The sequence below is a fragment of the Pseudophryne corroboree genome, chromosome 3 (assembly GCF_028390025.1).
Source record: "Pseudophryne corroboree isolate aPseCor3 chromosome 3, aPseCor3.hap2, whole genome shotgun sequence".
NCBI lineage: Eukaryota > Metazoa > Chordata > Amphibia > Anura > Myobatrachidae > Pseudophryne > Pseudophryne corroboree.
The window spans coordinates 776,273,166-776,289,066 of record NC_086446.1 but is presented as its reverse complement, the minus strand read 5'-3'; the positions used below and the strand labels follow the sequence as shown (position 1 = coordinate 776,289,066).

General features: G+C 46.5%; 1 protein-coding gene across 6 annotated transcripts in view; it reads right to left on the bottom strand.

Moving 5' to 3' along the window:
- Positions 1–15,901, bottom strand: part of ABLIM1 (actin binding LIM protein 1) — a 235,503-nt gene that overhangs the window by 54,171 nt on the left and 165,431 nt on the right. For 3 of the 6 annotated variants that reach the window (XM_063962540.1, XM_063962538.1, XM_063962543.1), the window contains exons 12-13: positions 6,020–6,124; positions 2,024–2,071 (exon numbers count right to left, since the gene is read on the bottom strand). In XM_063962540.1, the coding sequence (XP_063818610.1) occupies positions 2,024–2,071; positions 6,020–6,124 (153 nt within the window). The remainder of the gene's footprint in view (positions 1–2,023; positions 2,072–6,019; positions 6,125–15,901) is intronic. The other 3 variants (XM_063962541.1, XM_063962542.1, XM_063962544.1) reach the window with 1 other exon arrangement.

Here is a 15,901-nt window from a genome sequence, read left to right as displayed (position 1 = left end):
AGAGATGAAGTACCAACCAATCAGCTTCTGTTATTTTACAGGCTGTGCTGGAGAAATGACAGAAAAAGATCTCCTCTGACTCTCTCCGAGCCTTGATACACCTCCCCCATAGTTTGCACTAAATCTCAGGCGACGCAGATGATTAGGCTGTTTAGTGATGACTGATTTAAATGAGCCATTGGTTCCAGTGCAACCACCAGTTCTGTAGAACACTGCAGTGCGCTGAGTTAAGGTACCTACCCTCTATTCCAGTAACTGGGTGAGAAGAGCACGTATGTTCCTGGTGCACAGGGGGCAAATCATCAGCATTACACAGATCAATTAATAGGGGACATGCAGTTGTCAGACCAAGACCCAGGGGGGTTAGAAGATTAGTGCTGGGTGTAGAGAGGAGACAGGTCAAGCATAGCAGAGAGATAAGCACCTCGGGAGGGGGGAGGGGGCTATTGCTATTCGGAAGCTTCTATTGGTTGCATCTGAAAAGGGATGATTCCAATATGTGCTACAATGCGGAGTGTTCTGCAGAATCAGTAGATGGCGGGAATTTATAGGAAAATCTCGTTTACGACACAAATTTGTGGAATATAAGGTCTCTGCGTGCTATCACTGTCTATACTGACTGTAACTGCACTTATATACTGTAGGGAGCATTTTTGTGAAGGTGCTCTAGCGCTCTCTGGTGGTGAGTTGTGGCAGCACACGTGGTATGGATGGTAGCGAGAAGAGTAGTGCCCAGCCAATGGGTGAGGGAAAGACGCAGAGATCGGACACAGGGCAGTGGAGGAGAAGTTGCTGATTTGGGTGCAGGAAACAAGGAAAAGTGGCTAGAAGCGTTTTGTGGGAGGACTCCACGCGGTACTTACTGAGGAGGGAGTTTGGCGAGGCGATGAGTGAAATGGGCACACAGTGGATGGACACACAACACGTCATAAAACAGAATAGAACAAGACAAGGTTACAGAAGTACAAGAGCGGGCGGGAGGAGCTCAGCCATTTACTGAGGGAAGGTTATGGCATTATAGGAATAATATATGGGGTTGGATCATAGGGTCGACTATGTTTAAGTCAACAGTCATTAGGTCGACCACTATCAGTCATCAATAAGTAGGTCGACACACGTTTAGGTCGACACGTATGGAAGGTTGACAGGTGCATTAGGTCGACATGGTCTAGGTCAACAATCAAAACGTCGACACAGTTTTTGAGATTTTGGAGGGGGGGGGGGGTTTGAACCAAATTTTGTTCTGGGATCACCGACAGTTGAAATGCGTCTGCTCACCACAGTTCGGGCACTCTATGTCCACTTGGATAGAGGAGGTATGAAAAGGTTCTAAAACCCCCAAATCCCCACAAAAAAGCTGTGTAGACCTTTTCACTGTCCACCTAGCCAATGTCGATTTAACGCACACGTCGACCTTCCATACCTGTCGACCTAATCATGTGTCGACATATAGTCAGTGTCAACCTACTTACTGTCGACCAATAGTGGTCGACCTAATGAATGTCGACCTAGACAGTGTCGACCAAAAGACCGGATACCATAATATATATGTATTTTGTGTCAGTAAATTCCTCGCCCTGTTATCCCGGGCTGGCACCTCTTATGGTACTTTACTGTGTGCCGTAGTGGTCTCTGGGGATTATTGCTGAGTGGGGACAGAACGTCAGGCTGCGGGAACTGCGTCGGCAGCCTGAAGCTTCGTAATAATGTAACAAGAGGTCTGGAAGGAAGAGCTTCTGCTAGCTAAGGACCCACAGTGAAATGAATAACACTGTAACTTAAGGTCTTTCTGACATGCATCCCAGAGCATAGGCCTTGAGTGGCGGCACTGCTATAAGACAACGGGAATGGACCCCGGTCTCCTGTAGATGTATACGTCTCTCTGGCATCAATGGAAGAAGCGTGCTGTTGCTGTAAGCCTGAGTAGCTGATGGGGTCACCAGCCAGAAAGTGGACATGCAGAGAGCCAAGAGCACACAGCAGAGGACGGGCAGAGACACCAGGGATGCAGAGGGAGGCTTACCGTGCTGCTTGTAGATGGGAGGCTTCCGGTACAAGTTGATTCCTTGGTCTGTGGAAGGGGAATAAATATCAATTAGTGGAGAACAGCAGGAGCGCAGAGGAGACAATGACACCAACAACAGGGCCTGAAGGTAGATGGAGAATGAGACACACAATGACACGGGCTGGAAGTCGGGTTAATCATTGGGGTGTTCCACCATGATCCCCGTATACAAACAACATACAGCTGATGGGAACGGAGGCACAGGTCCGTAGAAGTGCAGGGAACCCCACATTATTATAACAGCGATGAAGACGTTGTGTTACTATATCTAAAAAAGTCAAATAGTAAGATGGTGACAGTAATGGGAATCTATGGCGCAATGACGGGACAATGGCACCAGCGGAGGTGCCTACAGAACCCTCCTACTGGGACACCGTATATAATCGCACAGCTCCAGGGAACGGTGTACGTACATTAACACCCAACATTTATGAAAGCAAAAATCTTGACGAAATAAGCAATGTTCCCGTTCCACCCAAGCACGCCCACTTCCTACCCAATCACAATCACTTCAGGGTAAGCACAGTCCCTCGAGGGAAGAGGTAAATAAGCTGGGAGATATGTATAAAGACGAGAGGCCAAGTCACAATCTTTTCTGTTGCACTCTTCCATATCAGCGGTGAGATTCTACGTCCCACGGGCGTGAATCCGGGCACACTGCTGTCCAAGGCTCACAGGTGCGGGACATTGGTTAAATAAAAGTTAAGCTTAAATGAACAAATATGTTGAGAGTCTATATTTTGAAAGCAGCCAAAATTGTAATAGAATTATATTTATGGAGCAGCTTTTACCGCTGATCACTGGAGTTTATATGTTCTCCCCGTGTTAGTGTGGGTATTCCTAGAGGCTCCCGTTTCTTCCCACACTCCATAGACATGCAGGCAGGTGTAATGGCTTCTGACAAAATATGTAACCCTAGTGTGTGTGTGTATACATGTGATAGGGAATATAGGACCTGATTGCTCGCTAGCTATTTTTTGCAGCGCTGCGATCGGATAGTCACCGCCCACGGGGGAGTGTATTTTCGATTTACAAGTGTGCGATCACATGTGCAGCCGAGCGGTACAAAAACATTTTGTGCAGTTTCTGAGTTGCCCAGAACTTACTCAGCCGCTGCGATCACTTCAGCCTGTTCGTGTCCGGAATTGACGTCAGACACCCGCCCTGCAAACGCTTGGACACGCCTGCGTTTTTCCAACCACTCCCAGAAAACGGTCAGTTGCCACCCACAAACGCCCTCTTCCTGTCATTCTTCTTGCGATCCGCTTTGTACCCGTACAACGCGCCTGCGTATTGCGTAGCATATGCATGCGCAATTCTGACCTGATCGCAGCGCAGCAAAAAAACCTAGCGTGCGATCAGGTCTGAATGACCCCCCTAGAATGTAAGCATCACTGGGGCAGGGGCTGATGTGACTGATACACTCTCTGTAATGTCTGTGTGTGTTGGTATTGTGTGAGTGTACATGTGACAGTGAAGGTAGGAGTGGGTGGGGGCTCTGGTGGAGGGGCATGGCCTAGCGCAGCGACCCCCGGTTTCATCATCTTGGGGGGCGTTACCATCACTCCCCGAGCAGCCCCCGGCTACACCCTGCATTGATAGATGCTGTGCGCAGTGATCACCGGCTCTACCAATCTGCCCCCCCCCCCCCCCCCCCTCCGGGACACTGTATCCCGCGGGAGGGACTGCAGGACAGTGTCCAATTGAATATAGAGTGTAAGCACCACTGCGGCAGGGGCTGATGTGAGTGACTGAAACACTCTCTGTAAAGCTCTGTGCAATATCTGTGTGGCAGCTGCATAACAGGACGGCTGTATGCCCAGTACCAGCCCCGCCCCCTGAGCTCATGGCGCAACACAGCGGGGGCGGAGCCGCCAGCTGCATAGACTGCAGGGTCCATGTCTGGCGCGTGCAAAGTACGGCACTGCAGCAGAGATACTGGCTGCAGGGTGCCGTTCCAAGCACCATGCTAGCCAGAAGCAAGGCCCGTGGGGCAGCAACGGTGCCGTCCCCCAGGGCCATGTGCTCTGTACAGTGGCCCTGTTCGCTCACCCCTAGTTACGGCCCTGCTGTGCTCTATATAAGTAACTGATAATAAAAAACTGAGTTAACACCCACAAATTACCATGGCGATGGATAATGGCTTTCTTTGGTTACTAAGCAACAGGATTATACAAAACAGCGTCCTAGTTTAATACAGCAAATAAATGCCTCCAGATCAAGGCTATATGGAATGAGTTAATGTCTCTCTCTCTCTCTCTATATATATATATATATATAACTTTCCTAAGCCACAAGCACTCTACATCCCTATCCCTATACTGTGATGTAGTGTTGATGTACTCTAAACCTAGCTCTAAATCTGCTCACCCCACCCTTCAAAGTGAAAAATGACACCCTCTCTCTGGATCTACTGCTGTAAATGAATCATTGGTTCTATGGACTAAATACAAATTACATTTGTCCAAGAGAGGAAAAAGAACCGAAGGAAGATACAACAGATCTTCAATGGGTGCGAAACGCGTGAGTTTCTTGTTTCCTGCATACATTATAAAAGGAATAATGCATTCCCCACTGTATATTATATGGATATTAGAAGTCACTGTAGTCCATATTTGCCTACTGTATTGGAATTTCTGGGATCTCTGAAGGACTTCAGGGAAAGCAGACCAGACTCATGGATCCTGCCCACTTCTCCACCTGATAACTCATGGCCACGATGATACAATTATGGCAAAGCATCACTGTGGCCCTGTAAGGCAGCGATGGCATAACTCACGGTGATACGCCCCCGCGCCTCTTACTTGGCCATCTGGAGATCGTAAGTATAAAGTCGACAAATATTCAATAGTCCTGTGATACTGTACATGCGCTTTTAAATTAAACTTAATCATGCAACTGATCATGGAGTAAATTCAAGGAACACCCCAAAAGAATCTTGCATTTAGAGATTAAAAATCCACTTTTGTATCACCATAGAAACAGATCTATTACTACGCACCAATGAGTTATACAGTAAATGAGATGGAAACTTTACACAAGGGAGGGACCACTTCTAATATATAGAATCTGTACATTGCTCCCATTATCACAGCATTTGCATAAATCACATTTAACTCCAAAGGACAAAGATCTGCAAAATAACTCAGGTGTATCACTGTCTACCAGATAAATGTGAAACGCGTGAGTTTCAGTATTTCCCTTATCATGACTTACAAAACTCTCCTTCTGTAAAATACAACAAATCCACAACTTTCCTCCATGATCACACAATAGCCAATTAATTTATCAACCCAAAACGTTTTAACCTAATTAATATTCATAACAACTAAAATGTCAGTGATAACATCACATCCTGTGTTACTGGGTCAACTAAATGATTGACCTTATTACAAATACAATACCTCTAGGACTGGAAAAGGATAAAACAATAGGAGATTCTATAGAGAACCATATTCCATCTTCCCATGACTTTAGTTTTTTAGTTAGTACATGACCTCCTGCAGATGTTCAGAAAGCACTTTATATCCTATCACACTGGGGGTTTTGTGGTCCTTTGGATAAATGTCACTAGAAACTTTAAGATGCTCAATTTGGTGAAGCAATAGATTTATTTCAACCTTATTAACTATGTCAATATATAAAAAGGATTTTCTACTTAATTTATTCTATAAATAAAATTTCAATCCCATCAGGGATTTCCAAGAAGTTTTCCATGGGATTAAAACACTGATTTTTTTTTTTACCCTACTTTTTTCATATTACGCCACTTTTCCTAATTGTTTCCTGTGGTTTCAACTACTGCGGATTCAGGGGAGTGCGAATGTGACAAGTCCAAGACACAGAGAGATGAGGCCCCTCGCGGCAGACAAGACAATGGACATAGAACAGATCACGCTCCAACAACTCTACAGGCGGACAGGACATGGAGACATAGACGGTACCAGCTCCTACCTGGAACATGGAAATGTTTAGGGGTCTGAGCGAATGTTGGCGTTACAGGGCGACTGTCTGGCCGATAGGGGAGAGGGGAGTTCCTGTCGCTGGGTGGCTCATTGCCTCCAATGAGAAGAATGAACAGAAATGATAAGAGAGCAGAAAAAAAGGAGGAAACGGTAACAAAATAATAGGAAAAAAAAAACCTCTAATCCAACAGGAAGAAAAGAAAAATCAGACATAAAAAGTTTATAAACACAAGTGCAGCAGCATTATATTGTAACAGGCGGTGGTATATTCATTCTTCCGCATGGTGATGTAGATGGTATAATCGGTGATATCAGTGTGTTCTGAATTAGGGCTGCGAGTGCAGGGTGACATGGACTGAGGAGGTCTGTAACGGTGCTCAGTATATATGTGTACGTCATTCGTTGTGAGATCGAGCAGATTAGTTTATATTAGTAACTGTTACCCCTCCCATTTGCATCGTGCAGGACTTACGGTTCACAGACCATTCGGACTTGACTAATTGCGCTCGAACAATGTTCCACTATGTTCTGTCAAACCCAATCAATTCCCACTGAAGACCTGACGAAAGTCATCCATGCATTTGTAGCATCACGCCTAGACTACTGCAATGCCCTCTACCTGGGTCTCCCAGCAGAAGAATTGCACCTCCTGTATATGGTACAAAATGCAGCTACCAGGCTATTAACCAACCAGCCCCATTCCACCCATTCTCTACGCCCTCCGCTGGCTGCCTGTAACATCGTCTTGAAGATTGGCTTACTGACTTTCAAAACCCTACATGACCAGGGCCCAAGGTACCTGAAGCAGCTTCTGATACCATACTACCCCGCTCGCTTACTGCCATCTGTAGATGAAGGACTATTAACAGTACCTAGAATCTCCCATAATTCATCTGGGGGTCGAGTTTAGTCATGCAGCTCCAACTCTATGGAACTCTTTGCCCCGCACAGTGCGAGAGGCCGCAACTATAGAATCCTTCAAGACACACAATCAAGTTTTCCTGCGTACCCGGCATTTCCTTACTGTCCCTTTAGTATGTCCATGCTCTCTGTATTTTCTAAAAAGCTTTTCTGTACATCATTGTTTCTATACTGTATTATGTTCATTCTATCTGTTAAAGGGGCAGACCAGATGGGCAAGGTGCAGACTAGATGGGCCAAGTGGTTCTTATCTGCCGTCCAATTCTATGTTTCTATGTTAAGCGCCTCAAACCCTACTGTAGGAAGAGCGCTATATGAATAAAATTATTATTATCAGTATTATTAAATCCCCCCCAAAAAAACTCGATGTTGGCAGCTTAAATTGTAACTACACCGACAATAAAACAAAAAACGAAGTTGTAATTATTTGTATGTGGCATTATCATATTCACTAAGATCTTCTTATAACGATCTCACGCTGATCTAGTTTCTGTTTGCTAGGCGATCCGAGAGGGTGACAATTCCCCCCTCACTCCGTAAACCTCATCTTAGTTTGGAAGGGACATTGACAATCCCTTGAACAAACAGCAAAGCGCCAACTTTATGGGGAAATGGCCTACCTGAGATGCTTAAATGTGATGGACACAGTGGAGAGGACACCTCCATGGCAGCGTTACCTAGGTGACGCAACACCCCGGAGCATTTTATGCTCTATGCAAAATTGGACGTGGTAGGAACTAGGCCTCAGGATGGATACGTGGTATCGTAAGTTATAACTAAGAGGATAGATCTCCTACGTGAGAATAGATGTTGGGATAGGGGGCTGGAGGTAAAGTACTGATGACCCAGCAGTCTCACACCGAGTACATACTGTATATAGGGGAGTTATCAATATAATAAATTCTCCACAAAATTACAGATCAAGCGGGACAACATTTGTGCAGTCTGTCAATGACCACGTACATTGACTGACGCGTTTCACTACTCTCCCAGCATTGGATAGATCCCGAAAAGATGCCGACCACATATATTGTGCGATTTATGGCCGATTAGGTCTAAAACGTCTCCATCGTTGGCCATTAGAATCACGGCACCTATAAGCGCCGTTAATCTGACCAAACTGGACGGATAAAAGCTGGCATCCCATTGGATGTTTTATCCATTGCTCTCTACAATATGTTACTATATATATATATCCCCAATAATAGAAAGCTAATACAGCAGCAATACAAAACGAGAAAGAATAACCTACAGAAATGAAAATTAAAAGTAGCAGTTTAAAAAAGGCCACTGACTTGTAAGGTCACAGCGCCCCCGTCTGGGCGCTCAGCCTCCATGCTTTGGCTTTAGGATGGTATGGCCTCTGGCCCCATATCATGCAAGATTTTGCTATATAAGAGTAATAGACAGATGCAGAAATGTGAAGTTCTCTGTATGGCAGGAGATTGTTTCATGCAGCGAATGCAGGGATGCGCGGAAGTAAGGAAATTATACATGTAACGGCTGTGACAAAGGGAAGACTTTATTATATACTAAATTAGGGAAAATATTACTTATACGGAATAAAGTACTGTGTACTGTCCCAACTGCATGGCATGGCACAATAGCCAGCGATCTAAAGGGCTATAAACCAAAAACCACTCAGGATTACAGGCCGTATTATACAATAGTAACCATAAGAGCTGGGAAACACAGTGCAATAAAAATCACTATTTGTAATGGTCTGTTAGCTGTTGCAAAGGGATGGTGATGTACCTTGGGCGCCTACCCTTTCTGTGGACTTATGAGAGGGCCAAAACAATGGTCACCTTATAATACTGGTAGAAGTATATGTGCGAGTGTGATTAGAAAACTGATAACGTACAGTGCAATAATAAAATTAACACATAATTTAATACACAATTACATAAAACAACTTAAAAGCGTACCAATAAGGTAAGCTAGGAGCCACAGGTGTTAAATAGGGCAGGGTGGTCCAACCAGTGAGGTAGCTGAGGAGCCGCAGGTGTTTATGATAAGCAGGGTGGTCCAGACTTCACCCTGCTCTGGCTCCCAAGTTTACCACAGGTCGGTGTCAGATGGATGAACAATCGAAGTTCCTTCTTTGGTCCAGTAGCCGTAGATCAGATAGCCAACGCATCTGGACCACCCTGCTTATCATAAACACCTGCGGCTCCTCAGCTACCTCACTGGTACGTTTCAGCTTTGTTTGAACAAAATTATACGAGTATTGTCATCCATCCGGGGATACCGACCCATTATTAAGCTTAGGAGCCAGAGCAGGGTGAAGCTTGGGCCACCCTGCCCTATTTAACACCTGCGGCTCCTAGCTTACCTTATTGGTACGCTTTTAAGTTGTTTTATGTAATTGTGTATTAAATTATGTGTTCATTTTATTATTGCACTATACGTTATCAGTTTTCTAATCACACTCGCACATATACTTCTACCAGTATTATAAGGTGACCATTGTTTTGGCCCTCTCATAAGTCCACAGAAAGGGTAGGCGCCCAAGGTACATCACCATCCCTTTACATTTGTATTTTTGGGGGAAAGAAGGAAAACCCTGTAGGTGTATCCCAGGCTGCCTTTGTTCCCTTCTAGCGCCCAATAAGTTTTCCCACACCTTGCAAGTACTCTGTTAGCTGTTGCTGTTGCCTTCTGTCTAACACTGCTTGTTCCTCCTGGTTAATATGGGTTGTGACAAAAAATAATCTTTTATTAATTCCTCATTATCCCAATCCTTCAAGTCTACCTGTTGTATATACGCTGAAACATAAAATTGCTGGAAAGAACAACTAATGCATACAAAAGTAGGTAAAATTAAAACAAAATACAAGGATTGAATTCATTTAAATTTTACCAGTTCATTTATTCTCAACAAAGCCAATTTGCTGGCAGAGCAAAAAATATAGGATTTTAATTACCTACCGGTAAATCCTTTTCTTGTAGTCCATAGAGGATACTGGGAATCCATTTAGTACCATGGGGTATAGACGGGTCCACTAGGAGCACTTTGAGAAATTGATAGTGTGCGCTGGCTCCTCCCTCTATGCCCCTCCTACCAGACTCAGTCTAGGAAACTGTGCCCGAGGAGACGGACATACTTTGTGAGAGCTATAGATAAGGATAGTGGTGAGATTACGAACCAGCACAACCATAACAAGAGGAAAGCCATACTAACCAAACTTGAAACAGGAACAGCAACAGCTGAACAAACCAGAATACTTAACCAAGTAACAGTGCAGGAAGAACGAAGCACCGGGTGGGCGCCCAGTATCCCCTACGGACTACGAGAAAAGGATTTACTGGTAGGTAATTAAAATCCTATTTTCTCTTATGTCCTAGGGGATACTGGGAATCCATTTAGTACCATGGGGAAGTACCAAAGCTCCCAAACCGGGTGGGAGAGTGCTGAGGGTCCTGCAGAACAGATTGACCAAACTGAAGGTCCTCAGAGGCCAAAGTATCGAACTTGTAGAACTTAGCAAACAAGTTCGAACTTGACCAAGTAGCTGCTTGGCAGAGCTGTAAAGCCGAGACACCCCGGGCAGCCGCCCAAGAAGAACCCACCGACCTAGTAGAGTGGGCCTGTACAGATTTTGGAACCGACAAACCTGCCGTGGAATAAGCATGCTGGATAGTGAGCCTGATCCAGCGTGCAATTGACTGCTTTGAAGCAGGACACCCAATTTTATTGGGATCATAGAGAACGATCCGATTTCCTGTGACGAGCTGTTCTCTTCACATTCACCTTCAAAGCCCTCACAACATCCAAAGACTTTGAAGTAGCAGAGGTGTCCGTAACAACCGGAACCACAATAGGTTGGTTATGTGAAACGCAGACACCACCTTAGGAAGAAATTGCTGACGAGTTCTGAGTTCAGCTCTGTCCTCATGGAAAATCAGGCAGGGGCTCTTGTGAGACAACGTCCCCAGCTCCGATACACGTCTTGCTGAAGCCAAGGCCAACAGTGTGACGATCTTCCACATAAGGTACTTTACGTCAACCTCCTGTAACGGTTCCAACCAGTCCGATTGGAGGAACCGCAGCACCAAGTTGAGATCCCAAGGTGCCGTGGGAGGCACAAAGGGAGGTTGGCTGTGCAGAACACCTTTCAAGAAAGTCTGGACCTTAGTGAGAGAAACCAATTGTTTCTGAAAGAAAATAGACAAGGCTGAAATCTGGACTTTTATGGGGCCTAGGCGTAGGCCCGCATCCACTCCCCACTGCAGAAAAAGCAGGAAACGTCCCAGATGAAATTCCACCGCAGAATATTTTCTGCTCTCACACCAAGAGACATATTTCCTCCAGATACGGTGGTAATGTTTAGACGTTGCCCCCTTCCTGGCTTGGATCATAGTTGGGATGACCTTATCAGGAATCCCTCTCCTGGCTAGAATCATCCGTTCAACTTACATGCCGTTAAACGTAGCCGCATTAAGTCTTGATAGACGAACGGCCCTGTTGCAGAAGATCCTCACGAAGAGGTAGAGGCCATGGATCTTCGAGCAGCATCTCGATAAGATCCGCATACCAGGCCCTTCGTGGCCAGTGAGCAATGAGGATTGCTTGAACCTTTTCCATTTTTAGTATTTTTGGAATTCTTGGGATCAGAGGAAGTGGAGGAAACACGTACGCCAGCTGGTAGACCCACGGAGTTGTCAGAGTGTCTACCGGCACTGCTTGTGGGTCCCTCGATCTGGAACAATACCGCTTGAGCTTCTTGTTGAGTCAAGAAGCCATCATGTCGATTTGTGGATATCCCCACCGACGTGTGTCAACACCAGAACACCTCCGGGTGAAGGCCCTACTCCCCCCGGGTGCAGGTCGTATAGGCTGAGGAAGTCTGCTTCTGAGTTGTCTACTCCCGGAATGAAGCCTGCCGACAAAACCACGGCGTGTTTTTCCGCCCAGAAGAGAATTCTTGACACCTCTGACATTGCTGCTCTGCTTTTTGTTCTGCCCTGTCGGTTTATGTACGTTACCGCTGTCACATTGTCTGACTGGACTTGAATGGCCTGATTCCGAAGAAGAGATGAGGCCTGCAGAAGGGCGTTGCAGATAGCCCTGAGTTCCAGGATGTTTATTGGAAGGACGACTTCCTGACTTCATAATCTTCCCTGAAACTGCACCCCCTGGGTGACTGCTCCCCAACCTCTGAGGCTTGCGTCTGTGGTTAGCAGAATCCAATTCTGAATCCCGAACCTCCCACCCTCAACGAGGTGAGAAGTCTGTAGCTACCACAGAAGGGAGATCCTGGCTCTTGGCGACAGACGAATCCTCAGGTGCATGTGAAGATGCGATCTGGACCATTTGTTCAACATATCTAGCTGGAATGGCCTCGCATGAAACCTACCGTACTGAAGCGCCTTGTAAGAGGCCACCATTTTCCCCAGAAGGCGACTGCACAGATGCACCAAGATCCGGGTTGGCTTCAGGAGAGCCTGAACCATCGACTGGATAACCATAGCCTTTTCCAAGGAAAAGAACACTCTCTGAGACTCTGTGTCCAATATCGTTCCCAGGAAAGGAAGCCTCTGTGTTGGTTCCAGGTGAGATTTTGTTAGGTTCAGAATCCACCCGTGATCCAGGAGTAGTCTGGTTGAGAGGCCAATGCTGTCCAACAACAGCTCCCTGGACGGTGCCTTTATCAGAAGGTCGTCCAGGTACGGAATTATGTTCCCTCCCTGTTTGCAGAGTAGAAACATCATCATTGCCATCACTTTGGTGAAAACTCTCAGTGCCATGGAGAGAACAAATTGCAGGGCCTGGAACTGGTAGTGACAGTCCTGCAGTGCAAATAGTAGATAAGCCTGATGAGGCAGCCAGATCGGAATGTGAAGGTACGCATCCTTGATATCCAGAGACACTAGGAATTTCCTCTCCTCCAGACCTGAGATCACCGCTCTCAGAGACTCCATCTTGAATTTGAATACTCGTAAGTACGAGTTCAATGACTTGAGGTTCAGAATCGGCCTCACCGAACCGTCCGGTTTTGGTACTACAAACAAGTTGGAATAGTACCCCTTGTTTTGCAGATGAGGTGGAACTGGAACAATGACCTGGGTCTGTACCAGTTTTTGAATAGCGTTCTGTAAAGTTATACTTACCTCTTGTGAAACTGGTAAGCCTGATTTGAAGAATCTGTGAAGTGGGAGCTCCTGGAACTCCAGTCTGTGGCCCTGGGAAATAAGATCTATGACCAAGGGATCCTGGCACGATGTTGTCCAGATGTAACTGAAGAATTGTAGTCGGGCTTCCACCTGCCAGTCTTCCAGGCATCTCGGTCCACCGTCATGCTGAAGGCTTTGAGGAAGCAGAGCTTGAGCCCTGTTCCTGTGAACCGGCAGTTGCTGGTTTGCGTGGTTTACCTCTAGTGCCTCTGGTGGCAGTAGAAGAACCTCTGGACTTGCCCCTAAACTTGGCAGTCCGAATGGACTGTAAATTGGGTCCTGAGTAGGCCTTCCTAGCTGGGGGACCTGCAGAAGGAAGGTATGTGGACTTATCCGCAGTAGCTTTGGAGATCCATTTGTCTAGTTCATCTCCAAATAAGGCCTCGCCAGTTAAAGGTAGGCCTTCCACGCCTTTCCTGGAGTCCGCATCCCCTGTTCACTGGCGTAGGCATAGACCCCTGCGTGCAGACACTGCCATAGCTGTAGTGCGTGCATGAAGCAAACCTATATATTTAATGGCTTCCACCATAAAGTTTGCAGAGTCCTGTATATATTGCAGGAGCAAAACAATCTCCCCTTGAGGTAAGGTATCTGACCCCTCAATTAGGTTACCCAACCATTTAGCAATTGCTTGCTATAGTGGGTCTCTGGGCCACCCCCGCAGCTGTATATAAAGATTTGAGCGCAGTCTCAATCTTGCAGTCAGCTGCCTCTTTCAGGGAGGCTGCACCCGGGACAGGAAATACAATTTTCCGTGAGAGCCTGGATACTGATGCATCCACTATTGGTGGATTTTCACATTTTTTCTTATCCTCAGGAGGAAAAGGAAAATAAGAATTTACTTACCGATAATTCTATTTCTCGTAGTCCGTAGTGGATGCTGGGGACTCCGTAAGGACCATGGGGAATAGCGGCTCCGCAGGAGACTGGGCACAAAAGTAAAAGCTTTAGGACTACCTGGTGTGCACTGGCTCCTCCCCCTATGACCCTCCTCCAAGCCTCAGTTAGGATACTGTGCCCGGACGAGCGTACACAATAAGGAAGGATTTTGAATCCCGGGTAAGACTCATACCAGCCACACCAATCACACCATATAACTTGTGATCTAAACCCAGTTAACAGCATGATAACAGAGGAGCCTCTAGAAAAGATGGCTCACTACAGCAATAACCCGATTTTTTGGTAACAATAACTATGTACCAGTATTGCAGACAATCCGCACTTGGGATGGGCGCCCAGCATCCACTACGGACTACGAGAAATAGAATTATCGGTAAGTAAATTCTTATTTTCTCTGACGTCCTAGTGGATGCTGGGGACTCCGTAAGGACCATGGGGATTATACCAAAGCTCCCAAACGGGCGGGAGAGTGCGGATGACTCTGCAGCACCAAATGAGAGAACTCCAGGTCCTCCTCAGCCAGGGTATCAAATTTGTAGAATTTTACAAACGTATTTGCTCCTGACCAAGTAGCTGCTCGGCAAAGTTGTAAAGCCGAGACCCCTCGGGCAGCCGCCCAAGATGAGCCCACCTCCCTTGTGGAGTGGGCATTTACAGATTTTTGGCTGTGGCAGGCCTGCCACAGAATGTGCAAGCTGAATTGTACTACAAATCCAACGAGCAATAGTCTGCTTAGAAGCAGGAGCACCCAGCTTGTTGGGTGCATACAGGATAAACAGCGAGTCAGATTTTCTGACTCCAGCCGTCCTGGAAACATATATTTTCAGGGCCCTGACAACGTCTAGCAACTTGGAGTCCTCCAAGTCCCTAGTAGCCGCAGGCACCACCATAGGTTGGTTCAGGTGAAACGCTGAAACCACCTTAGGGAGAAACTGAGGACGAGTCCTCAATTCCGCCCTGTCCGAATGGAAAATCAGATAAGGGCTTTTACAGGATAAAGCCGCCAATTCTGACACGCGCCTGGCCCAGGCCAGGGCCAACAGCATGACCACCTTCCATGTGAGATATTTTAACTCCACAGATTTAAGTGGTTCAAACCAATGTGACTTTTGGAACCCAAAAACTACATTGAGATCCCAAGGTGCCACTGGAGGCACAAAAGGAGGCTGTATATACAGTACCCCTTTTACAAACGTCTGAACTTCAGGGACTGAAGCTAGTTCTTTTTGGAAGAAAATTGACAGGGCCGAAATTTGAACCTTAATGGACCCCAATTTCAGGCCCATAGACACTCCTGTTTGCAGGAAATGTAGGAATCGACCCAGTTGAAATTCCTCCGTCGGCCTTACTGGCCTCGCACCACGCAACATATTTTCGCCAATGCGGTGATAATGTTTTGCGGTTACATCCTTCCTGGCTTTGATCAGGATAGGGATGACTTCATCCGGAATGCCTTTTTCCTTCAGGATCCGGCGTTCAACCGCCATACGCAGCCGCGGTAAGTCTTGGAACAGACAGGGTCCTTGCTGGAGCAGGTCCCTTCTTAGAGGTAGAGGCCACGGATCCTCCGTGAGCATCTCTTGAAGTTCCGGTTACCAAGTCCTTCTTGGCCAATCCGGAGTCACAAATATAGTGCTTACTCCTCTCCATCTTATAATTCTCAGTACCTTGTGTATGAGAGGCAGAGGATGGAACACATACACTGACCGGTACACCCACGGTGTTACCAGAGCGTCTACAGCTATTGCCTGATCTGCTGAGGAAGTCTGCTTCCCAGTTGTCCATTCCCGGAATGAACACTGCTGACAGTGCTATCACATGATTTTCCGCCCAGCGAAGAATCCTTGCAGCTTCTGCCATTGCCCTCCTGCTT